We start from the raw sequence: 26061 nt of genomic DNA on the forward strand, positions 1-26061 counted from the left end.
TGGGGCCGCCCGTCCGGGAGATGCCATGATGCCCGGGGAGGTGCCCGGGGCTGGCCTGGCCGGCGGGGAGCGGCTGCCCGGCCTGCAGGCCTTTGCGCGCGGCTCGTCCCTGCACGGGCTGAGCCGCCTGGTGGCGCCCGGCTCCCTGCGCTCCCTGCGCCGCCTGCTGTGGGCGCTGGCCTTCGGGGGCTCCGTGGCGCTGCTGGCGCTGGTCTGCGCCGAGCGCGTCGCCTACTTCCTCAGCCACCCGCATGTCACCAAGCTGGACGAGGTGGCCGCGCCCAACCTCACCTTCCCCGCCGTCACCCTCTGCAACCTCAACCAGTTCCGCTTCTCCAGGATCACGCGCAACGACCTCTACCACGTGGGCGAGCTGCTGGCCCTGCTGGACGCGCGCCACGAGGTGGCCCGGCTGGGGGGCGACCCCGAGCTGCTGGCCGCCCTGCGGGACAGGGCCAACTTCAGGGGCTTCAAGGCGCGCCCCTTCGACATGGCCGACTTCTACAACCGCACCGGGCACGACCTGGCCGAGATGCTCTGGCAGTGCACCTTCCGAGGCGCCAACTGCAGCGCCAGCAACTTCACCGTGGTGAGGAGGGGCAGGGCACCGGGGCGCCGCCGGGGGGAGGAGAGGGGACCGCGCAGCTGGCGCCTTGCCCACGGAGGGGGCCGGGGAGCGGGGCTAGGCTGCCCCGCGCGGGCCGGATCCAGCTGGAGGCTCTCCTTAAGAGCAGAGGGAGGCAAGGTCCCGGGCCAGGTAGGGGTAAGCAGCCCTCCTGGCAATTCTTCCTGCGCTTCACACCTGCTGGAGGAGAGAGACACACCTGTCACCTTTTGTGGGTGGGGGGCGCAGGAAGGGGCAGACTTTGGACACCTTTGATAATATGGGAACCTCAGCATGCCCAAAATTTGGGACGCCCAAATGGATGTTCTCAGCTATAGATCTTCTCTATTTTGGGCTCAGCACTATGTGTGGGGGAAGCGCATGCACACCTTGAATTCCGCATCAAGTCAGGGCAGCAATCAGCCCAGATTGGCTTCTGGGGGGGGGGGTAGGGGCTGCCATCCTGCCCTTCGCCTCAGGCAGCTAAATGTGGTTCAGCCCTGGGGGCGGGGGGCTTGTCCAGAAAAGAGCAGCAAATGCCTGACCAGGGAAGATTTGAACCCAGGACTCCTGGCTTTGGGGAGCCAAATCGCCACCTCAGCTGGCCTTCCCCAAACCCTGCCCTCCTTCCTCCTCTTCCTCTTCCGTCCTGGGCACTTTCTCCAGGGCCCTCTGTGCCCGCACCTGGGGCTGCCCTGTGCCAGCAGAGGTTTCGCTCCTCTGGGCCCAGGTGGGATCCCAAGTGGGGTGTTGGAGGGGGCCATCTCTGCTGGGGTGTGGCCCCATCCCAGGAAGAAGCCTGCCTTTAGCAAGGCAGCATGGACAGCCCCATTCATTGGGGGTGAGGTGGGGGATTTGCTTAGCTGGAGACAGAGAACTGGCCTGAGAGCTTCTAGCAAACCAGCTCTGGGCGCAAACAGCCTTGGGGGTGGCATCTACCTGCCCCTGCCCCACCCTGAGCACAAGTGGGCATCAGTGTGCAATGAAAGGGGCGTGGGGGGAGCCTTGTGGCTGGCTTAGCTGGACCAAGGCTATTTGGAGACAGTGAGCGCTGGGCTTGTCTCCCCCCTGAGACCTCTTGAGGCAGGTCCTGGGGGTCCCCAGCTGAAAAGGGAGCACAGCAGCCCTGCAGAGGGGGCAATGGCCACAACCCCCTGCTCCTGGCGCAATGGGGCACCTGGGAGCAGCTGCAGGAGGCGGCAGGTCTGCTTGTGGGGGAGCTGGGGGGTGAACAGGAGAGCAGAGAGGCCTGTCTTGCAGGGAGCAGCTGTCAAGGGAGTCTTCTGGTGGGGAGAGACAGGAAGCCAGCCATTCCCCGGGGCTGGGGGGCTCAGAGGCCCATCTCCTCATTCCCTGCAGTGGAGCGAGATCAGCCCCCCATGAGCAAAAGCCCCATCTCATGAACCAGCACGGCCCCCAGATTCTGAATATGCAAAACGGGGTGCCAACTTGAATAAAATATTGGTAAGCTCTGCCCCACATAACTGATTCCAAGGCATGGCACAGATACACCTCATTTGAATGGCAATGCGCACCAGTGTTGTGGGGCCCCGGCTTCCCCTAGGAGTTGGCTCCTATGGGGGCTTCTCTATAAGGGGCAGAGCTGTTTCCACTGGGGGGGTGTTGTGGGGGCTGCTTTGTCTCAGTGGATACCTGATGGGGTTCCCTCACTTCAGGGGCTGCGGAGTGTGAATTTCTGCCTCCCCCCCCCATTCCACCCACAAGGAGGTGAGGGATGCTAGGCTGGTTGATCGAAAGAGGTGGGGGACAGAACTCAGGGGGGGGGTGACACATAGAGGCCCAGGAAATTAAGGGTTTGGGTGGGAGGACACCAGAAGGCAGTCACGGCAGTGGGGAGTCAGCTGAGCTATGGGGAGAGCAGGAGTGAGGGGAATGGGCAGGGCCTTGCTAAGGTCACCAGTGAGTGTGGGGGGGGGCAGCTTGAATAAAATATGGGGGCAGGTAAGCCCCACCCCGTATAATTGGTCACAAGACGTAGTGCAGGCACACCGTTTGAATGGCAATGCTCATTAACTTTTGGGGAGCTGGTCCCCTCAGATAGTTTGGGGGGGCGGAAGGGACCTTGGCCCCCAGGATTTGGCTGCTATGGAGAGAGGCATTGTGCAGGGGGTGGGGTGTCTGCCTGTCTGGGACTGGGGAGGCTCCAGTCTAGGGCCAGATTCCTCAATGGGGCCACCTCAGGGCTGCAGGACCCCCCCCCCTCCTGTGCCAGGCTGGGCACAGAGCAGAGCCAACCTGATGCCATCATCCCTCAGTCTAGGAGCACAGCTGGGAGAAGCGGGGCCACGGGCACCGCCAACTTGGGCCCCAGATTATGAGAGCCCAGTGGCACCTACGACATCATGTGACTTCACAGGGCCTTCGAAGTTGCCTCAGAGGTTGCATTGGGCATCGCATCAGGCCTCCGAAGCGACTTCTGGTAGAAACTGGAAGCCCCATCAGAGCACCCACAAAAATTATGGCTGCCCAGGCACCCAGGGCTCCCTAGAGTTGGTGCCAGTGGGGTTTGCGTGGGACTCCAAAGGTCTAGGGAGCACCTGCAGTGCTGTCCTTCCTGGGGCTCCCTGACTGTTTTAGGGGTTATGGACCCTAAAATGAGGGTCTGGATCAAGGCTCCTGCTGGGTCTGGTTCTCTGAGGCTGGGCTCAACTGCTCTCATTTCGGCTTCCAGGGCGTCTGAGGGTCTCAACTTGGGTGCCCATTAAGCGGATGCCCTTCTCCCTTGTGGTCAGGGTGGCATTAAGAGGACTGGGTCAGTTCATGTGGGGGGAGGAGGGGGCTCTGGGGAGCTCCATCCAGGAGCTCTGCTCTGCCTCCACAGTCAATGTCTCCCAATCCCACAGAAGGGGGGGGAGGGCTGCCCCTGTGGTCAGATCCTGTCTGGGGGCTCCCCATTGTGCCTGGTCCCTGTCAGAACAGGAGGCTGGACTAGGGAGGCCTAAAATCTTATGTTACGAAGTTTCGCTGTGAAGCCGGTCGGATTGTGGAAGGGTTGGGCCAGGGAGGGGGCAGCTCTTCTTCCACACAGAGACACCCCCCCCCTCACACTCTAGGCTTCCAGTTCATCTTAAACGTATCCCAGGGTATTGCTGCAAATCGCTCACCAGCACCCCCAAAAACTATGAAATGTTGCCCCTGCACACAGCTTTACATGCCCCAAGGAGGCTGGGGGGGGGGTCTTGGAAAGTGGGGGGCAGGGGAGTTGAATGGGTGGAAAGGACAGCTGCTCCTCTGCCAGGCCCCCTCCCCCCCCGACACCTGAGGCTTGGAAGCTGGTAGGGGAAGACTAGATTGCCTTTGGGAGTCCCTTCCAACTCTTCAGTTCTATGATTCTGTTTTTCCTGCCATTGGGACACCCACCTGCCCCAGAGGAATGACCCTGCTTCTGTCTTGGACCCCCAAATTCCTCCCCTCTTCTGCCCACCTCTTAGAAAACCTTCCCCCCCCCTCAACCTGGCCTAGTCCAGGGGCCCCTTCTGCCAGGGGGGCAACCAGGGACTCCTTTGCAAGGGGGCAGCATGCAAAGTCTCCCTTTTGGGGCAACAGGTTTATTAATTGCCATTGGCCACGGCAGCTGGAAATGGACCTTCCATGGCGAGAGGCAGTCTACCTTTGATGACTGTATGTGGGGAGGCCAATGAGCAGGGGGAGAGAACTACTTTAGTATGTGTTTTGGGGGCTGGCGGGGCTCAGGGGGCCCTGAGTTTGCCTTGAAAGAAGCTTCTGGATTGCCCACAAGGTGCTGCCCTGGGCAGGCGGCTCAGTGGAGGAGACCCCCGAGTCTCCTGCCCCACAGCCAGGGGGCCCTCTGCAGTTTGCCCCTGGCTCCCCCCTCCCCGTTGCACTTCCTCCAAAGCACCCGTTGCCTTGACAACATCCACTCCTTCCTGGGACAATCCGTTGCCATGGTGACTTTGCCCATCTTCAAGGCAACTGAGCTTGTTGCCAGGGCAGCAGCTGCTCCCCCCCCCCAGGGTCGCCTATGGGGAAGGGTCCTGCCGGCTCCAGCTGGGGAGCCATTGTGGGGGAAGCATCTCACGAGAGGGGCAGCCTGCCAAAGAAGGTTTTACACACACACATACACACATGCACAAATGGCAGTTTCTTCCCTTAGCCAAAAAAAGGAAGAAAACACCTGCCCTTCTGGATCTCTCCTTCTGAGAAACCGGGGGCCGTTCCTGGTCTCATCTGGCCCCCTCAACCATTTCTGCTCTTCTGTGCAGAAGAGGCCATCGATTTATTGATTTCTGCAGGGGGGGTTTCAGAGGCCCTGAGACACTTCCTTTCCCTTCCCCAATATTCACTCTCACACAAACACCCTTTGCTTTTTAAAAAAAACACACCAACACACCGGCTGCAATTAGCTCTGTGTTTCTGCACTATTGATCCTTCCAGACTCAAGGGGGGGTGGATTAATCTGCCACCCAGCAAATGAGCTCCCTGCACAATTAAGCCATTTCATCCCAGAGCCTCGCTTTGCCCTCCTCCTCCTCCTCCGCTCTGCCTGCCTGGATTCCTTGCAGACGGACTGAGACTCAATTACCTTGAATAATTCCTGCAAGTTTTGCCACTTCAGAGGAGGAAAGTTGCTGCTGGGCAACAGCCAGTTTCTGGGCTGCCATCATAAAACTCTCCGTATTCTAAAAAGAAGTACCGTATTTTTCACTCCACAAGACTCACCTGACCGTAAGACGCACCTAGTTTTTAGAGAGGGAAAACAAGAAAAAAAATTATTCTGAACGAAACAGTGGATGGATGATTTTTGTGGTTCGTGCTGTGGCCACAGACATGTGATCTGATGGTGAATTTGGGGTGACCTAATGCAAAAATCCTGAGGATCCATGTGGATCCGTGCTTTGTAACCATGTTTTTGCACCATTGTGGCCCCACGAAACAGTGGGTGCGCGATTTTTTGTGTGCAGGCTGTAGCCATGGACATGCTATGTGATCTGATGGTGAATTTGGGGTGATCCAATGCAAAAATCCTGAGGATCCATGGGCTTTTACCTCCCCCCTCCCAGGGTCCCTTATCGCTCTTCTGATCCCACCGATCAGCTGTTTCCTTTAGACACTCCCTTCCCTCTTGTTTGCCTTGGTGTTTTTTCCTAAGCTGGAGCAGTTTTTTACTCCTCCTTTTCTTCTAATTTCTCTCCTTATTGCTTTAGCCTTCCTGTTTCCACCCCTTTGCAAGTTTGCTGTCTTTACTTCCCACCTCCCAGGCAGCCTCCTTTATCTCTAGCGTCCCTTATCTCTCTCCCCAATCGGTAAACAATCAGCAGCTTTGTTTCAACACCCCCTTCCCTCTCCCCCCCCCCAAAAGCACGATCTGCTTTTCTCCCCTGGACAATTCGGCTCCAGGGACTACACATTCGCTCCATAAGACGCACAGACATTTCCCCTTACTTTTTAGGAGGAAAAAAGTGTTATCTTATGAAGCGAAAAATACGGTACTTCTCCACGAAGCACCTGACTCAGCTATGGCCCTCACGGCTACTCCCTTCGTGGTCAAGTGGGCATTTAAACCCTGGTTTCTTCCAGGTCCTAGTCTGGTACTCTAACTGTTATTGGCTGTTTTTGCATGTTTTTAAGCAAAAGCTGGCCTTGTTCCCACCTCCTAGAACTCTGTTACAGATAAAAGAAAGCCGTTCTTCCTGAGTTAAACTGTGGAACTCCTTCCTGCAGCAGGCAGATACGGCCAGCAACCTGAATGGCTTTTAAAGGGGGTTAGGCAAATTCATGGAGGAGGAAAAGGCCACCGATGGCTATGACCCGTGATGGCTGGGCTGTAACTGCTGAGTGGCTGGACCTGATCTGCCAGGCTCTCCTTAGGTCCTTGGGAGGCCTCTCTCTGCCTCCTCCCCAAAGCTGAATTGTCCAGGGTGCGGCTGGAGCAAGGGCACCAGGACTCGAGTCCCCAGAGCCTGAGCTTTCTTTAAAACAATGAAAAGAATAAAACACCCGTCTGCAGCCCACATGGAAGCAAAGTTAGGCATCAAACTGTGCAGGGCCCCCACCTGACTGGAGAGCAGACTTTCTAGGAAGCCAAGACACGATGGCTTCCTCTTGTTCTGCAGAGCAGGTCCAGGAGTTGGAAGGGACCCTTCCCCTCACACTGTCTGTGCAGCCCCCTCTCCCCTTCTGTTTGGGGTTGGTGTGGGGGCAGCACACAGAGGCCATCCTGCTTTCTGTCTTTGAGGGGTTTGCGGAGGGTGTTTGGGGGCAGAACATGGCAACAGATTGGGGGCAGGGGGCATGTTTTGCTGTCCGGAAGGGCTCTTGAGCCGGGGGGGGGGAGAGAAAAGACAGGAGAGATGGGGCTTCCTCCCTGGCTTTGCCTTGCCCCCTCACCTGTGCGCTGGGGGCAGCTTGCATCTTTACTGGGGACAGAGGGGAAGGAGAAGCAGGGGGGCCCTCCTGCCTGGGTGCTGGTGGGGAGCAGATCTCCAGCTTTGCCCCAAAGGGGAGGGGGGAAGAGGTGGGGTGTCCCTCTTTGCTGCCTTGTCCTTTGGAAGAGGAGGAGGAGGAGGAGGCGGGGGGGGCGTCTCTCCCCCATCTTGTGTGCAGTTCTGCCTGTGCAATCCAGCCATGGATTTGCAGAGCTTTTACTGTGTTTAAACACTCCCCCCCAAACCTTCCCTTGTCTTTCTCACCAACCGCCCACTAGCCATATTTCTGAAATGCCATTTTCACAGTGATTGACAGTGCACTCCTGTGCCTACTCAAAATACTCAGAAGTAAGTCCCATTGAATTCAGCAAGGCCCCAGGTATGTGGGGTTGGGGTTAGGACTGCAGCCCAAATATTTGAGAATCTGAGTCATTTGCACCTTGAAAATTCCCCCCCCCCTTCAGCCTTTGTTTAGCTCTCAGACTTCCTCTCATGTGCATCATTTTTACTGTCAACAACATGTGTGCTTTTGTGTATGTGTGTGTGAGAGAGAGAAAGAATGTGGCAGAATGCCCAGTGAAATTTATTGCTGAATATAGGTTTAAAATTTTCTTTGACTGAGCCGCCTTTGGAAAGTGGGAGAAACTTTTCCTTTTTTTTACTGGACTTTGGGGTTCTAAAACACGGAAAAGCAGACCAGATTAAGATGGTTGCCACTTTGAACCCATACTTATCTGCATGAGGGGGTGGGAAGTATTGCAAACATATACAGTCATACCTCGGGTTACAGACGCTTCAGGTCGTGTTTTTTCGGGTTGTGGACTGCCGAAACCCGGAAGCACTGGAACAGGTTACTTCTGGGTTTCGGCGGTTGTGCATGCACAGAAGCGCTAAATCATGCTTTGCGCATGCGCAGACATGGCACTGTGGGTTGTGGATGCTGCGGGTTGTGAATGTGCATCCCACACAGATCACGTTTGCAACCCGAGAGTCCACTGTTATGGACAAAGATGCACCAATCTTGTTAAAGGAACCCCAGTTTGATGTCTGTTGTATAAGGACCATTTTACACCTCCTATATCTTCACAACCCCCTTCATGGATCACTGCCTTGCCGTGGCGAAGGGGCTTGAAGAACTCAGAGAAGCTATGAACTATGCCGAGTAGGGCACCCAAGATGAACAGGTCATAGTGGAGAGTTTTGACCAAATGTGATCCACCTGGAGGAGGAACCGGCAAGCCACTCCAGTATCCCTGCCAAGAAAACTCCATGGACAAAGACAACAGGCATATAAAAGTTATGACGCTGGAAGATGAGCCCCTCAGGTCGGAAGGCGTCCAACATGCTACTGGGGAAGAGCGGAGGGCAAGTACAAGTAGATCCAGAGCTGATGAAGCGGCTGGGCCAAAGCCGAAAGGACGCTCAGTTGCGGATATGCCTGGAAGCGAAAGGAAAGTCCAATGCTGTAAAGAAAAATATTGCATAGGAACCTGGAATGTAAGAACCATGAACATGGGTAAGTTGGAGGTGGTCAAAAATGAGATGGCAAGAATAAATATTGACATCCTGGGCATCAGTGAACTAAAATGGATGGGAATGGGTGAATTCAGTTCGGATGACCATCATATCTACTACTGTGGGCAAGAAACCCGTAAAAGAAATGGAGTGGCCCTCATAGTCAACAAAAGAGTGGCAAAAGCTGTACTGGGATGCAATCTCAAAAATGATAGAATGATCTCGATACGAATCCAAGGCAGACCTTTTAACATCACAGTAATCCAAGTTTATGCACCAACTACTAGTGCTGAAGAAACTGAAATTGACCAATTCTATGAAGACTTACAACACCTTATAGAAGTGACACCAAAGAAGGATGTTCTTCTCATTATAGGGGATTGGAATGCTAAAGTAGGGAGTCAAGAGATAAAAGGAACAACTGGCAAGTTTGGCCTTGGAGTTCAAAACGAAGCAGGGCAAAGGCTAATAGAGTTCTGTCAAGAGAACAAGCTGGTCATCACAAACACGCTTTTCCAACAACACAAGAGACGACTCTACACATGGACATCACCAGATGGGCAGCATCGAAATCAGATTGATTATATTCTCTGCAGCCAAAGATGGAGAAGCTCTATACAGTCAGCAAAAACAAGACCTGGAGCTGACTGTGGCTCAGATCATCAGCTTCTTATAGCAAAATTCAAGCTTAAACTGAAGAAAGTAGGAAAAACCACTGGGCCGGTAAGATACAATCTAAGTCAAATCCCTTATGAATACACAGTGGAAGTGAGGAACAGGTTTAAGGATTTAGATTTGGTGGACAGAGTGCCTGAAGAACTATGGATGGAGGCTCGTAACATTATACAGGAGGCAGCAACGAAAACCATCCCAATGAAAAGGAAATGCAAGAAAGCAAAGTGGCTGTCCAATGAGGCCTTACAAATAGCGGGGGAGAGAAGGCAAGCAAAATGCAAGGGAGATCGTGAAACATACAGGAAATTGAATGCAGATTTCCAAAGAATAGCAAGGAGAGACAAGAAGACCTTCTTAAACAAGCAATGCAAAGAAATAGAGGAAAGCAATAGAATGGGAAGAACCAGAGATCTGTTCAAGAAAATTGGAGATATGAAAGGAACATTTCGTACAAAGATTTCCATAATAAAGGACAAAAGTGGAAAGGACCTAACAGAAGCAGAAGACATCAAGAAGAGGTGGCAAGAATACACAGAGGAATTATACCAGAAAGAAACGGATGTCTCATATACCCCAGGTAGTGTGGTTGCTGACCTTGAGCCAGACATCCTGGAGAGTGAAGTCAAATGGGCCTTAGAAAGCACTGCAAATAACAAGGCCAGTGGAAGTGATGGTATTCCAGCTGAACTATTTAAAATTTTAAAAGATGATGCTGTTAAGGTGCTGCACTCAATATGCCAGCAAGTTTGGAAAACTCAGCAGTGGCCAGAAGATTGGAGAAGATCAGTCTACATCCCAATCCCAAAGAAGGGCAGTGCCAAAGAATGCTCCAACTATCGCACAATTGCACTAATTTCTCATGCTAGCAAGGTTATGCTTAAAATTCTACAAGAAAGGCTCAAGCAGTATGTGGACCGAGAACTCCCAGAAGTGCAAGCTGGATTTAGAAGAGGCAGAGGAACCAGAGACCAAATTGCAAACATGCGCTGGATAATGGAGAAAGCTAGAGAGTTCCAGAAAGACATTTACTTCTGCTTCATTGACTATGCAAAAGCCTTTGACTGTGTCGACCATGGCAAACTATGGCAAGTTCTTAAAGAAATGGGAGTGCCTGATCACCTCATCTGTCTCCTGAGAAATCTCTATGTGGGACAAGAAACTACAGTTAGAACTGGATATGGAACAACTGATTGGTTCAAAATTGGGAAAGGAGTACGACAAGGCTGCATTTTGTCTCCCTGCTTATTTAACTTATATGCAGAATTCATCATGCGAAAGGCTGGGCTGGATGAATCCCTAGCCGGAATTAAGATTGCCAGAAGAAACATCAACGACCTCAGATATGCAGATGACACAACCTTGATGGCAGAAAGTGAGGAGGAATTAAAGAACCTTTTATTGAGGGTGAAAGAGGAGAGTGCAAAATATGGTCTGAAGCTCAACATCAAAAAAACGAAGATCATGGCTACTGGTCCCATCACCTCCTGGCAAATAGAAGGGGAAGAAATGGAGGCAGTGAGAGATTTTACTTTCTTGGGCTCCATGATCACTGCAGATGGTGACAGCAGCCACGAAATTAAAAGACGCCTGCTTCTTGGGAGAAGGGCAATGACAGGCCTAGACAGCATCTTGAGAAGTAGAGACATCACCTTGCCAACAAGGTCCGTATAGTTAAAGCTATGGTTTTCCCAGTAGTGATGTATGGAAGTGAGAGCCAACCTCTGCTTAAAAACCTCCAAGGAAGGAGAGTTCATCACCTTTTGTTTCACTGTCAAGCAGCTCTGACTGTCAGAAAGGTTTTTTGAATGTTTATCCGGAATCTCCTTCCTTGCAACTTGAATCCATTGGTTTGAGTCCTGCCCTCCAGAGCAGGAGAAAACCAGCATGTGACAGCCCTGTAGATATTGGAAGATGGCTCTGATATCTCCCCAGAGCCTCCTCTTTTCCAGGCCAGACATCCCCAGCTCCTTCAACCACTCCTCATCAGGCTTGGTTTCCAGACCCTTGACCATCATGGTCTCCCTCCTCTGCCCCCCTTCCAGCTGGTCAACTTCCTTCTTAAATGTGGTGCCCAGAATTGGACACAGTATTGTCAGGTGTGGTCTGATCAAGGCAGAAGAGAGGGCGTCTATTATTTCCCTTGATCCAGACACTAGACTTCTGTTTCTTGAAACTCTTTATTCTGAGACAAAGCAGCCCAGGCCTAGTGATCCCAGGAACTCTTCCTGGTAGATCTTGCCCCAATGAGGCACTTAGGAGGCCTTCCTTCCCACAGCCTTCAGAGTCTCCTCCCCACGTGGTCCTTCCCAAGCAACTGGAGACTCTGATGCCCAGTCTGTCTCTGCTCCACCCTCTTCACCCCTCTCCTGGTCCTGGGAGACCAGCAGGGAGGAGAGTTGGTTGCAGCAGGGGGGGGGGGAGACAGCAGCCACGTCTCTTCACCAACAGACCCATTTCTGCCTCTTGGCCAAGCTCCTCTCCAGCCTCCGCTTCTCTCTCTGCATCTGCACTCCTCTCTGCCCCAGCCTCTTCCTGGTGGCAGGAATCTGGGCATCCTGGACCCTGCCCCATGGTTCCCCTTGCCCTCCACCAAACACCCATCAAGTGTAACAAAAGAGATATTTACATTTCCCTGTTTCCCAGCCAAGTTAATCCCACCCTTTTGTCTTCATCTGGGTTTGTTATTTCTGGAATGGCTACCTGTCTGGCACTCAGGTACCAGGATGCCAGGGATTATCCCTCAGGCAGAGGGGCTGCTGAGGAGCTGAGCTCAAGTGTCTAGATGAATTTCTGAAGTTTTCCCAGTGAGCCAGTACATAGATACATTTATCAGTGAATTCTTACATTTGGTATTGTGCAGCAAAGACCCTTTGGATAGATAGGAAGAAACTGTGATAAAGTTTTTTGTGGGGACAAAAGTCACAAAAGCGATTGTGCTGATTTTGGTAGTGGGCTGCATGTGCATGATATCTGCTGGAGGGGCACCCCCCCCCAACCTATACATAAATCCCTGCAACACCTCTGCATCCAGCCAGTCACTGTCAGCAACCAATGGACTCTCCTCCCTTGGAGGTCTTTAGACAGAGGTTGGGTGGCCGTCTGTCAGTGATCCTTTGGCGTTGTGGGGGGCTGGGCTAGATGACCCTTGGGGATACCTTCCAGCTCTACCCTTCTAGGGTTCCACGTGGGGTCTGAGTGCAGCACCCCCAGTACCCAGGCTCTCCCCTCCTTCCCGGAGCTCCCTGGCTCCCAGCCTGCCCTCCCAGTGGCCCTCCCTCCCTGCCCCCTGGCCCTGGGCCAAGCAGCCTCCTCCTCCATCACCTGCCCGGGATCAGCTGCCTCCTCCTCCTCCTCCTCCTCCTCCTCCTCCTCTGCTGCCCAGAGCTTCCCTCCGGATCCTGACACACAATCCCGCAGCTCCCGACCATCGAGGGCCATGCAGGAGCCCGGAGCGGACGAGGCGGCCCCCAGGCCCTCCAGCTTTGCTGCCTTTGCCGGCAGTTGCACCTTGCACGGCCTGGCCCACGTCTTCCTGCCGGGCCCCTTCACCCCCCGGCGGGCAGCCTGGGCGGGCGCCGTCCTGCTGGCGCTGGGCATCTTCCTGCACCAGGTGGGCGAGCGGGTGCAGTACTACCGGGAGTACCACCACGTCACCCTGCTGGACGAGGAGGCCGGCCGGCTGCTCCTCTTCCCGGCCATCACCCTCTGCAACTTCAACCGCGTCCGCCGCTCCCGCCTGACCCGCAACGACCTGCACTGGGTGGGCCAGGAGCTGCTGGGCGTGGAGGCCCCCGCCTTCCCCGAGTACCTGAGGGCCCTGGGGAGGGCGGACGAGGGGGGGCTCGGCTTCTACCCCACCCCCCGCTTCGACATGAAGGAGTTTGTGGAGCGCACGGCCCACAGCCTGGAGGAGATGCTGCTGGACTGCCGCTTCGGGACCCGGGAGTGCGGGCCCCACAACTTCACCGCCGTGAGTCCCCTCTCCTGGGCCTGCGCCTCCCCCAACCCCCCACCCCAATTTGGGACCCTCAGAGCCCCCCCCCCCAGCTTCATACCTCCTAATGGCAGCCACATTGGGGTTCAGCTGGATGCCCTTTGGGAGTCCCTTGTGGGATTCTGCGTCTGTCAGAGATTCTTTCTCTGCGATGGCTGCCTCGCGCGGGGTTGGACTAGATGACCCTCGGGGCCCTTCCAACGCTGCAGCTCCATGAGTCTATGTCAGAGGCTGGGAGAAAATAAGAGCAGGCCTCCAAAGACTGGAATTGAAATGCCTGATGGAGCAGCCACTATTTGGGGTCCGTTTCTGTGGGGTGTCAGCAGAGGGTGGGGAGGTCACTTGGGAAGGCCTGCAGGGGCGACGACTAATGAAGCCACTTAGCCAGAGACCCCCCCACCTCTGGGTGAAAAGATCATCACCTCTGGGTGAAAAGATGAGCATCACCCCCGTTTCCCTCAGGCAGGATATCTCAGTCTCTAATGCACACCAGAGGTTTGCATCTAGGGCCGGGCATTGGGGGTGGGGGCTTGCCCAGAGGCGGGGGGGGCAGGCCTTGCCTAGGGAGACCCCTGAGATGCCCCCTCCCACTTCTCACCCCCCCCCCCGTCATCTTTCCCTTCTCCTGGCAATCTCCTCTCCAGCTGCTGCCTCTTCCTCCTCCCGCTTCTCCTTCTGCCCCCCTCCTGCCCCCCCCAGCCCAGCTGGTCCCCAGGGCCACTCCTGTTACTCTGCGCGGAGCTGCACCAGGCCTGCCACTTCGACCAATGTCTCCTGCGAGAGGCTGGAGCAGCGTCAGCGCAACCCGAGACGGACGATGGCGTGGAGGACGGGGGGGGGGGGGTGCAGTGCGCTTTGGGTCAGCGGGGGCCAGAGGGGAGGCTCTCATGCCGCAGAAACGGCCCTGCGCAAGATTTGGGGAGGCCCTGCTCCAGGACCGGGGCTGGAGACTGAAGGAGACTCTGGGGCCGTCCAGCCCCTCCTGGGTCATCGATTCCCCCCCCCCACTGCTTCCTCTCAACTTCCATGTGCAGCCCAGCCTCATGTTCTTGCTGTGGCCAAAGGGAAACCAGCAAGCAGGATTCGAACTCAAGAGCAACTCTCTGGGTTTCCAGCAACGGATTCAGAAGAGTCACCCTGGCTAGGAGCCTTCAAAATGAACATTGAATTTGCACAATCCTCTTTTAAAGCTGTCCAAGTTGGTGGCCATAGAAGCGTAGAATTGTGACGTTGGAAGGGACCCCAGGGGTCATCTATTCCAACCCCCTGCAAGGCAGGAATGTCAGCTGAAGCCTCCATGACGACAGATGGCCGTCCAGCCTCTGCTTCAAGACCTCCAAGGAAGGAGAGGCCGCAAGCTCTCAAGGGAGACCATTCCAAGCTCCTCCGGATGTTGAGTCGGAATCTCCTTTCTTGTACAGTGGTACCTCGGGTTAAGTACTTAATTTGTTCCGGAGGTCCGTACTTAACCTGAAACTGTTCTTAACCTGAAGCACCACTTTAGCTAATGGGGCCTCCTGCTGCCGCCGCGCCCCCAGAGCAATATTTCTGTTCTCATCCTGAAGCAAAGTTCTTAACCTGAAGCACTATTTCTGGGTTAGCGGAGTCTGTAACCTGAAGCGTATGTAACCTGAAGCGAATGTAACCTGAGGTACCACTGTACAGCATTAAATATTAAAAACGTCCCTAAACAGAGCTGCCTTCAGATATCTTTCAAAGATATTTATTTATTTCCTTCACATCTGAAGGAAGGGCATTCCACAGGGCGGGTGCCACTACCGAGAAGGCCCTCTGTCTGCTTCAACATACCCAGCTCCTTCAACCATTCCTCATAAGGCTTGGCTTCCAGACCCTTGATCATCTTGGTTGCCAGCTGCCAGCCAGTGTAGACAGTACTGAGGTGGATGGAGCCATGGTCTGGCTTTGGTGCAAGGCAGCTTCCTCTGTTCTGCCTTCCTCCTCACGCCACCCCTTTCTCCTCCCCCCTCCTGCAGATCTTCACCCGGTTGGGAAAGTGCTACACCTTCAACTCGGGGGCTCCCGGCCACGAACTCCTCACGACGGTCAAGGGCGGAACGGGCAATGGTCTGGAACTGATGCTGAACATCCAGCAGGATGAGTACCTGCCTGTCTGGGGAGAAACGGGTGAGTGAGGGGTTGGAGGAGGGCTTGGGGTGGGCACGGGGGTCCTTCTTGGGGATGGGCCCTGATTGATCCCAGGAGACGATGGAGGTGGATTGAAGATCTGTCCATTAAAATTTAAATCTCCTGTCCCACACGTGTGTTAGAAATATGAGAGTAAACAGGCTGTGAAGCCCTTTTAGCAGAGTAAAACCACTTAGGCGCTTTGCAGCTTACTGGAAGCTAGGAATTAGTCAAATACACCTTTTTATCCCTGTTTATTTGTGGTCTGCTGACCTTTCCCCTCTTTGTCCCCATTGCTAAGATTGAAGCACACACAATTGTAAGATAAATGAAAAGGTTTACTTACATTTCAATGCAGGCAGCAAATACATCAAAACAGTATGCAGGTAAAAATGTGTCTTTACAAAAGACAAAATTTGTTTCCAAAACGGAGTCTGAGCTTTGAGCAAAGCCCAGGCATGTATTTCTGCTCAGTTTCTGGCTTCAAAAGGAAGGGAGACACTGAGGCAAGGAGGAAGGAGGAAAAATTAAAATTAAGATGCCACGGGATGTAGGGGATATGACACCACAGATCTGTCTTCTCTGGGAATACAGGAGCTCTAAGAGCAGGGGTCAGCAACCTTTTTCAGCTGGGGCGGTCCACCTCCCTCAGACCATGCGGTGGGCCGGACTATATTTAAAAAAATAATAATGAACGAATTCCTATGCCCCACAAATAACGCAGAGATGCATTTTAAATAAAAGCACACATTCTACTCATGTAAAACCACGCTGATTCCCGTACCATCTGCAGGTCAGATTGAGAAGGCAATCGGGCCGCATCCGGCCCCCGGGCTTTAGGTTGCCTACCCTTGTCTAAGAGTCTTAACCCTTTCTTATGATTATATAGCTAACTTAATTGTCATTTTGACTGCAGATCTTCCCACAGGAGAAATTTCTGGGGACCTCAGAGCCACTGAGAGCTACTCAGGATCTGCCCCTTCCTGTCTAGTGGGGCTCATCCTGCAGCAGCAATATCCCAAGCCCGGCTGAATTCTCCTCTGCCCCCTCTGTGGGGTTCAGGGATGTGGGGCTCTCTCAGCCTCCTGAAGCTTCCAGGCTGCCCTTCCCTTCTTCCTCTTTCTGCTCCTAAACTCCCATTTCACCTTTATTATTGTTAGTGTATAAGAAAAAAATGGAGGTTGGCTTTTACAGCCCAACTCCCCACCAAGGGACCCCTTGAGGTCCGCTATCGGCCAGGGATGCAAATGGAGGCGACACCAAGGAAGCAAGGCAAGCTGCTGACCTTAATTGGTCTGTTGCAAAAGGAGGAGTGGAGCCTTGAACACTGTGCATTCAGAAATTATAAGAGAAAGACCACCCAAGATCATCAAATCATAGAGTTGGTCCAACCTCCTGGAATGCAGGAATCTTTCACCCAATGTGGGTGTTAAATCTGGGTGTGAGGCTGCCCAGTCCCCGAGCTGGTCAGGCAGAGCCCGCGGGTCCCTGCGGAATAATGGAAGGAGTCCAGGCACCAACCGAAGCAAATAGCGGCAGACCAAAGTTTATTGCGCAACAGGTTCAAAGAGGAATTTTGAACCCCAAGGATGGGGTGACAAGGACTTTAAAAACTTTCCCACCATATCCCAGCATACAGTTCATTAAGCATCATCACTACATCATTGGTACATCAGAAAAGGAAAGAGTTATACACGATGAACATAGGAGGAATGTGTTGGGGCAACAGGCGGATACAGGATATGTGTTGGGGAGTACATTCTGAGCACCTACTGCAAAGGGACAAGAGAACTTTGGTTTGCCTAGTCTGCCACCTGGGCAAGTCTGGAGGAGTGCCTTTGCCCAGTGATTGACACCTATGAGTACTTTCCTGTGAGCATGTGACCTCCCACTTGAGGGATTATGGCAGGGACCAAGTGGCTTCCAAGTGCTTGGCCAATGAAGCAAATTGGCGGTGGAATGAAGGAAACTGGCAAAGGAGTTGATTTTATATGATTTTTAAAGCTAGGTAACTTCCCTGAGCTGTCAAGTCGAAAGGATACATTTATGCATAATATTTGTAACATTGAACAGCTTTAAAGATGTAAACCCCCCCCCCCCCATAATTTCCGTAACAGTGGGGCTCAAATCCATGACCCTGGAATTGAGAGTCCTCTCCCAAAAGATGCAAACATAAATGGTGGTTATGTAAACTGGGTCACGCTCAGCGTTCCTGTAGATGCCTGGCAATACGTGAGAACGACAGGACTGAGACATCCTTATGAACTGGTGAATGCCTGGCCTCCAGAATCCATTGTCACAGAGCTCCCCACTCATACATGGAAGCTGCCCTGCTGGGCCAGTCAACAGATACTTGTCAAACACCAGAATTTCCTTCTGGACTTGAGAGGGTCTCCCAGAGGTGAACCGCAGCCTGTTTTGTTCAGAATATTTGTTTGATTCATGTTTTAGAATCATATCTGAATGAAGTATTGTTCATTGATAAATCGGCCCTTCCATTGAGACAAGGGGGCCCATTGAAAGTGATACTTTCTCAGGCTATTTGCTGTGCCCGTGTCTCCAGACTGAGAGGAGAAATGAGAGCCGCCTTCAAATATCTCAAGGGCTGTAACATGGAAGATGGAGGAAGTTTGTTTTCTCCTGCTCCAGAGGGAAGGACTCAAACCCTTGGCTTCAAGTTGCAGGAAAGGAAATGTTGACTAAACATACAGAAAAACTTTCTGACAAGCAGAGCTGTTCCACAGTGGAATGGTCTCCTGAAGAAGGTGATGATTTCTCCTTCCTTGGAGGTTCTTAACAGAGGCTGGCTGGCCATCTGGCATGGATGCTTGAACTGAGATTCCTGCATTGCGGGGGGCTGGACTAGATGGCCCTTGGGGTCCCAGCTCTACAATTCTGTTATTCTTTGACCTCCGACTTAGGGCAGAGTTCAGTGGGGCTGGGCAGATTCTGGTGGAGAAAAGGGTGGGAGACAAGAGGCAGAGGGTCGGGCGGTGGGTTGTCTTAGAGAAAGCAGAGCAGGGGTAGCACAGAGCCCAGGGACGGAAGACAAGAAGGAGGTCCTGCTGGATCCGGCCAATGGCCCAATCAGGACCTGAGCCCAAGAGACCTTTCTTCTCCGGTGGCTTCCAGTAGATGGTACTCAGAAGCGCTGCTGCCTTTGACCATGGAGGCAGATCGTAGCCCTGATGGCTAGTGGCCCTCGATTGGCTTCTCCCCCTCCATGACTTTCCCTAATCCTCTTTTAATCTAGGTTGTCGGTCATCAGCGCCTCCTGTGGAAGGGAGTTCTGCATGTTAAGTATTAAATTTGCTTCCCCACATCTGCAGATCTCAGGGTGGTTCATGTTTTAAACGATAAAAATCTGCCCTTCTTCCCTTATGGGGTCTCCAAGAGCCCGTATAGAGTCCTTACGTGGGTTCCCTATTGGTAGGAGAAAATAACAGAGGCCAGCCAGAGAATATTGAGAAGCAAAGCAGCTAGTAAGCCTGTTCTTTATTGATCTGTTGCAACAGGGTGCTCCCCTCTCACACAGGAAAGGAGCAGCACCAGTCCCCGCACTCAGGATCCGGCCCTTTCCTTCTCCCCAATGCGCTTGTGTTTGTGCTGCAGATGAGACCTCCTACGAAGCTGGGGTGAAGGTGCAGATCCACAGTCAGAACGAGCCCCCTTCCATCGACCAGCTGGGCTTTGGCGTGGCTCCCGGCTTCCAGACCTTTGTCTCGTGCCAGCAGCAAAGGGTATGTGCCCTTCTTGTGCGCCGGGCTTTCTGGGCAGTGAGATCCCCCTGCCCACTCCCAGGGCCGGCTTCCTGGCTCTCTCAGCCTTTCCTGCCGTCTCCTATGGGATTGCTCTAGGAATGTGCCCAGCGCTGCCCAGCAGCCCATCTGTGGGGCAGAGAGGGGGGCTTGGTCTTGGGGTGACGGCGGACACCAGAGGTCCTGAGAGGGGTCAGCCAACCCCCCTCTTCCCCACTTCCTCTGCAGCTCTTCTACCTCCCCCCGCCGTGGGGTGACTGCAAGTCCAACCCCGTGGAGTCGGCCTTCTTTGCCAACTATAGCATGGCCGCCTGCCGCATCGACTGCGAGACGCGCTACCTGGCCGAGAACTGCAATTGCCGCATGGTGCACATGCCAGGTCGGGGGCAGGGGGAGGGGCTCGGGGTGGGGGGCGGGGAGACAGGCATCAAATCTGGGCTGCTGGAGACGTGGGAGGCTGTGGCCCCGGGCAGGCTCCTGGGGTCCGCATACTCAGGTTGACCTGTCACTGCATGGTCATTCTGGCATCTCCATCTGGAGAGCTGGAAGGGACCCCCAAAGGGCATCTAGGGCAGCCCCCTACAATGCGGGAATCACAGCTTAGGAAACCCAGACCTCCAATGAATTGTAAACTGGTAGAACTGGAAGGGACCCCAAACATCATCGAGTCAAATTCCCTGCAATGGGACACACACCCCATTGGCCCTGGGAATGCCCGCTGCACTTTGGGGGGTGGCAGTGGGTCAAGGGGACCCCCCCAAAGGCCCTTGGCATTGATTGGCCCAGGTGCCCACTCTACAGGGCACCTCGAATGACCAGCACCCTCACAAGGAGATGCAGGAAAGTGGGTGCTCTGCTGCCCCCCGTGCCTCCGTTGCCTCAACCGCTGTTTCTCGTGCCCAGGTAACGCCAACCTCTGCACCCCGGAGCAGTACAAGGAGTGTGCCGACCCGGCCCTGGGTAAGCATGGACCCCCCTCTGGACCCCTGGGTTGGGCAGGGGGCTGGAGAGAGATTCCTGTCCCTCTCCGGCCAGCCCTGACCTGCCCCATCTGCCCCCCCAGACTTCCTGGTGGAGAAGGACAACGAGTTCTGCTCCTGCCAGACCCCCTGCGAGACGGTGCGCTACGGCAAGGAGCTCTCCGTGGTCAAGATCCCCAGCAAGGCCTCCGCCAAATACCTGGCCAAGAAGTACAACCGCAGCGAGCAGTACATTGCGTGAGTAGAGGCCCCCCCCCACTGGGCCCCCTCTGCGGCTGGCCCCCTCCGGAAAGATGCCCCCAGCTGCACCAGCCCCCTTCTTTCTTCCTTTTGGTACTTTGTTGAAAGATTTTCATTTATAAATGTGGTATTCATTATTATTATTATTATTATTATTATTATTATTATTATTATTATTATTCTTAATTGGATTTATATACCATCCTATCTCCGGGGGTCTCAGGGCGGTTCACATAAAAAGATCACAGTATATAAAATAAAAATAAAAGCAATAATCCAATAATACCCCCCCCAAGAGCCACATTTTTAAAGGGTATGGGATGTTGATGAGGTCAACCAAAGGCCTGGTTAAAAAGGAACATAAGTGATATTATCCTAATCTGTAAAGGTAAAGGGAACCCTGACCATTAGGTCCGGTCGCGGACGACTCTGGGGTTGTGGCGCTCATCTCACTTTACTGGCCGACGGAGCCGGCGTACAGCTTCTGGGTCATGTGGCCAGCATGACTAAGCCGCTTCTGGTGAACCAGAGCAGCGCACGGAAACGCCGTTTACCTTCCTGCTGGAGCAGTACCTATTGATCTACTTGCACTTTGATGTGCTTTCGAACTGCTAGGTTGGCAGGAGCAGGGACCAAGCAACGGGAGCTCACCCCGTCGCGGGGATTTGAACCACCGACCTTCTGATTGGCAAGTCCTAGGCTCTGTGGTTTAACCCACAGCACCACCTGCTGTGGTGTTATATATAGATTATCCTAATCTATATATGGTTGCTAATAACCCCCTCCATTCCACATCAACTCATTCCAAATACCAATATATTTGTCCAAAGTCTATGCCTATAGAGGCTTTGTCCTTCTGACATCTCCAGCAAAGAGCTGCTTTAGCTGGTCATTTTTTTGGTATAAATTAAATTCAGATTGTTAACGGAAAAATCCGAGGGCTCCCTTGGACAAAAACAAAGACACCAACCAGGATAACTTGGAGCAAAAGAGCAGCCTGTGGGCTTGGCCTTTATTGAACTGTTGCAACAGGGTGCTCCCCTCACTTGCAGGAGAGAGGAAAGACCCAGAAAAATGGTGCGCAAGGCCTTATAAAGACTTTTGAAATTGCCACCCTGTTGATCAAGACCAGCCCCAGAAACATCACACCTACATCACAGAAAAGGCGGTCTAAAACAGAAATTTAGATGTTGTTTTTCTCCTGTCTGGCAGGTTACTTGACTGGATACCCTGGGGAGCCTGGCCAGTCTTTTGTAGTGATAAATAATTAGTTCCTGGGCCAGGTCACAGGCTCACACCCTATTCAAACACAGACATACCCTTAAGACAGGATTTGTGAAGGAAAAGACAACGGGGAGGCTTTTCCATTTTGACCTTGCAGAGAAAAGATTTAGGCAGTTTAGGAATCAAAATGGTTCCAGGCTGGCCTTCCTGTGCTGATCTATGTATGTGCTTGGTTGGTACACTTATGAACATTACCATATATCTAAGACCATAAAATTCCTATCACAAGATCCATCAAAACCTCTGGCGTCGAGGCTCAAACGCTCTCCCAGTCGGGGCAACATGGACATTTCCAGTTCCACACAACCCGTCCCCTAATGAATGGCCCCCAAATGGAGACCCCATGGGCAGGGGCAGTCTAGCCCAATGGCGTCCCCTTCCAGCCCTGCCTTGGGAAGCCCCAAGGGCTTTGGGGGGGCCCCATGGAGGCTGGCCAAGCCCAGGGCTCCCCCCTGCCTGCCCGCCTCTTCTGACCCCCTCCATCTGGTGCTCAGGGAGAATCTTTTGGTGCTGGACATCTTCTTTGAAGCGCTGAACTACGAGACCATCGAGCAGAAGAAGGCCTACGAAGTGGCTGGGCTGCTGGGTGAGTGAGGGGCCCCAGGGAGGGAGCGGGGCGGACTGAGGGGTGGGGGGGGGTCCAGGCGGAGTGACCTCTCTTTGTTTGCCCCCCCCCAGGGGACATTGGGGGCCAGATGGGACTCTTCATTGGTGCCAGCCTCCTCACCATCCTGGAGATCTTCGACTACCTGTATGAGGTGAGTGGTGGCCGGGGGGGGGGCAGGGAGAAGCTGGGATGGAGAGCCAGGGAGGGGGGTCTGGAAGCGCCATGGCCGGGGGAAGGCACTCAGCGGCTGCTCAGGAGGATTCGGATGAAATCGTGCAGAGTTTGGGGCTTTTGAGGCTGGAGAAAAGGCCACACAGGATAGAAGTTTGTAATGTTACGCATTCCGGACAGAGATTTTTCTCTCTCACTAGAATGAAAGGACAGTGAAGCTGAGTGTCAGGAGGTTGAGGACAGATTAAAGGGATGCGGGTGGCGCTGTGGGTTAAACCACAGAGCCTAGGACTTGCCAATCAGAAGGTCGGCGGTTTGAATCCCCGCGACGGGGTGAGCTCCTGTTGCTCGGTCCCAGCTCCTGCCCACCTAGCAGTTTGAAAGCACGTCAAAGTGCAAGTAGATTAATAGGTACCGCTCTGGCAGGAAGGTAAATGGCGTTTCTGTGCATTGCTCTGGTTCGCCAGAAGCGGCTTAGTCCTGCTGGCCACATGACCCGGAAGCTGTACGCTGGCTCCCTCGGCCAATAAAGCGAGATGAGCGCCGCAACCCCAGAATCTGCCACGATTGGACCTAACGGTCAGGGGTCCCTTTTCTTTTAAAGGGAAGTTAAACTGTGGAACTCCCTTCCACAGGAGGCCATGGAGGGCTTTAGAAGAGGATCAGACAAAGGCATGGAGGGGGAGAGGGCTGCTGATGGCCCCTGGCCAGGATGGCTCTGCGCTGTCCCCACAGTCGGAGGCAGGAGACGATTCCCAATCTCAGGTGCTGGAAACCCCAGGAGGGGAAAGTTTGGCTTGTGTTCAAATCTTGCTTGCTGGTTCCCTATAATGGGCACCAGGTTGGCCATTGAGGACAGGAGGCTGGACCAGATGAGCCGTTGGCCGGAACCATCTGGCTCTTCTTAGGTTCTCACACCCCCCCCCCAGCCAGCCAGGGACCCCCACTCTGCCTCTCTCCCCCCCCCCTCTGCTGCCTGGCAGGTGTTGCGGGACAAACTTCTCAGCTACTACCAGGCGAGGAAGCAGGCGGATCGCAGCAACAGCGACAACCTGGTAAAGTGGCAAACGCCCCGCCCCCCCAAGTCCCCTGGGATCAGGCCCTTGTGAACCAAGGCTGCCTAAAGACCTCCCCCGTCTCCCTTGCAGAGCCCAAAGGGGGGCAGATGGGGGCTGGGGAGGGGGCGGCCTGAGGGATAAAATCATATCCCCCCCCCATCTGCACCTTTCCCAAACGCGGAGGGGTACAGGCAGTGGGGAATGGGCCTTTTGGGTACGGTACATGGCCCCCACCCAAATGTGGAGAGCTGGGGTTTTGTTGGTGGGATGGAAAAGCTCTCTGCGCATGCCCAGGGACCCCTTCCCCTCTCCACTGACTTCATCTTCTACCCCCCCCCCCATTGGGACCATTTGCCTCGAGTGTTGCTTCATTGTTCTTTCTGCCCCCTCCCTGCCCCCCTTTCTTTGTGCCTCCCCACCCTGACCCACTTTGTCTCATCATCTCCTTCCCCCTTTCCATTTGGCATCTCACCTGCACCAGGAACACACGGACCTCCCCCGCAGCCCAGGCACCCAGCTGCCTCCTCGCCCTCTCAGGTAGAGGATCCCTTTCAGGGGCCCGCTTCTGAATCGCCCCCCCCCCAGGCTCTCTTGGGCCGTTGGACTGGTCAAGGCGCTGCTGCTTCAGGGAGCCAGGAGAGGCTGCAGCCAGAATTTGGCTGCCCAGATAAAGTGGATTTGATTTCTGCATTCCAGGGGGTTGGGCTGGATGACCCCTGGGGTGCCCTCCAATAGAAGAGTATTTTAAGGAAACGCACCTGACAGAAAGCAGGCAGTATGGAGCTGGTCTGCCCTGGGAAAAGGCAGCTAGATATGCAGAGAAATGACTTCCTCCCTGTCTCCTAACTCCTGGGCGTCCCATGAAGCTGAAGGATTCAGGACAGGCGAAAGGAAAGTACTTCTTCATGCAGCACAGTTAAACTCTGGAACTCCCTGCCACAGGGATGGCCACCCCCACCCCCGGATGGCTTTAAAAGAGGATCAGGCAAATTCCCGAGGCGAAGGCTGTCAGGGGATGCTTCTGAATACCAGATGCAGGAAACTGGGGAGAATGGATCTTGTGTTCAAATCCTGCTTTTGGGTTTCCCATGATGGGCATCTGGTTGGCTGCTGCCAGGAGAGGACGCCGGGCCAGAGGGGCCATGGGCCTGATCCATCTCCAGGGCTCTCCTTCCTCCTCCTCCTGCTCTCTCTCCCCCCCAACAGTGGTGCTGCATTAACCGCAGACTCCCCAAAGGGGCCACTGAGTCACACACAGACATTTCCCTGGGTCTATTAGTCATGGTAGAACTTCCACATACAGGAGCAAAATACCTTCCACGGGTGCTCAGGAGAGCTGCAACGGGGGGGGGGGGCAGCCCCCTGCCCCTGCCCCAAAGCGCAGATTTGGCCAAAGGGGTTTTTGGCAAGAACCTCTTGGATGACGGAAGCTGCTCAGAGCAGTTGCAGGGCATGGGTGTGTTTTTTTTTGGGGGGGGTCTCCCCTGTCTGGACCTACAACTGAAAAGGCCCACACTCAAGCCTTGACCCCTTTCTCGGTCTACAGGCAAGCAGGGAAAAACTGCAGCCTTGGCCCCCTCCTTGTCTGTCCACCTCCGTCAGTAGCCATCTGTTCTGGGCCTGGCTAGGAAATGGTTACCTGGGGGTGGCCCATCATCCCAGCCCCCTTTCCCCTGGGGGGGGGTTCAGCCTCCATCTCACCTGCGTAGATGTTTCATTGGGGGGGGTGGCTTCCATTGCATCCCTCCACGCCACCCCAAAGCCTCAGGGAGGTGGCTTCTGAAAGCAGCTCAGCTCCCTGCCTTGCGGGGGGGGGGGGACGATGACGACGGTAGCCTTGCCCCCCAGCTGCTGTTCACTGACCCCCCCATCTCTCTGCCCCCCCAGAGTACCTGCCACACGCTGTGCAGTCACTCGGACAGTGTTGGATACACCCCGAACATGCTACCTCGTCACCCGACTCTAGGCAACTTTGAGGAATTCGCCTGCTGAAGGAAGGGGACCCCCCCCCAAAGAAACCTGCGCCTCCTTCTCTCCTTCTCTCTCCTCTGCTCCCGGCGAAATGGACCAGGCACCTCCTCCTGCAGGACCCAGCGCAGTGCGGGGAGTGGAGCAGCCTAGCATCTTCCGGTGGGGGGGCACCCCCAACAACGCACACGCCCTTTCCTCCTCCTCCTCCTCCCTTTCTGCACAGAGGAGACCAAGAGGACGGCAACCAGAGGGAACCTGCTCTCCCCCCCCACATCCCCCCACCCCAAATAGAAGGGCTTGACCGTGGGGTGTGGGGGCTCTTCCGGCCTGGGACTGGGGGGGGGGGGGAAACAATGCGAAATAGCATTAAAAGAATCCCAGATTGGACGCTCTGCAGGATGTGGTTATTTGTAGGGGGGGCCCTACGGTCAGTCCCTCCACCCCCAATTCAGGAAGGAGGGGGGCCTTGTGGAAAAGACCCTGCGGTCTCCCCCTCCGCCAGGTGGGGAATCTCTAGGTCAAGGGATGGCTCACCTGCATGAACACCTGTCTGTCCGTCGGTTCCTGTATCTGTGTCTGAGTGCCGTCTGTGCTTGCTGCCCCCCCCATGCTGCTGAGACCCCCCGACCTCTCTTGTACCTCCGTGTGACCC

The 26061-nt window shown here is 54.4% G+C and overlaps 1 protein-coding gene across 3 annotated transcripts; it reads left to right on the forward strand.

Moving 5' to 3' along the window:
* Positions 1–28: 28 nt before the first annotated feature.
* On the forward strand, positions 29–25802 carry ASIC3 (acid sensing ion channel subunit 3; the record flags this gene model as incomplete). 3 transcript variants are annotated; one of them, XM_079946910.1, is made up of 11 exons in its annotated part: positions 29–589; positions 15190–15340; positions 18953–19080; positions 19327–19477; positions 20002–20058; positions 20162–20315; positions 22097–22188; positions 22281–22360; positions 23364–23435; positions 23920–23975; positions 25326–25802. In XM_079946910.1, 11 exons carry the CDS (start codon positions 29–31, stop codon positions 25402–25404), a joined length of 1581 nt encoding a protein of 526 aa, XP_079803036.1. In that variant the 3' UTR covers positions 25405–25802. The 3 variants fall into 3 exon arrangements, with proteins under 3 accessions (XP_079803036.1, XP_079803038.1, XP_079803037.1); XM_079946911.1 differs by lacking the exon at positions 29–589 and adding an exon at positions 12996–13171; XM_079946912.1 differs by lacking the exon at positions 23920–23975 and having other exon boundaries at positions 371–589.
* Between the last annotated feature and the right edge of the window lie 259 nt (positions 25803–26061).

This window comes from Podarcis cretensis, assembly GCF_951804945.1.
Source record: "Podarcis cretensis genome assembly, chromosome: 12".
NCBI classification, from domain to species: Eukaryota; Metazoa; Chordata; class Lepidosauria; order Squamata; family Lacertidae; genus Podarcis; species Podarcis cretensis.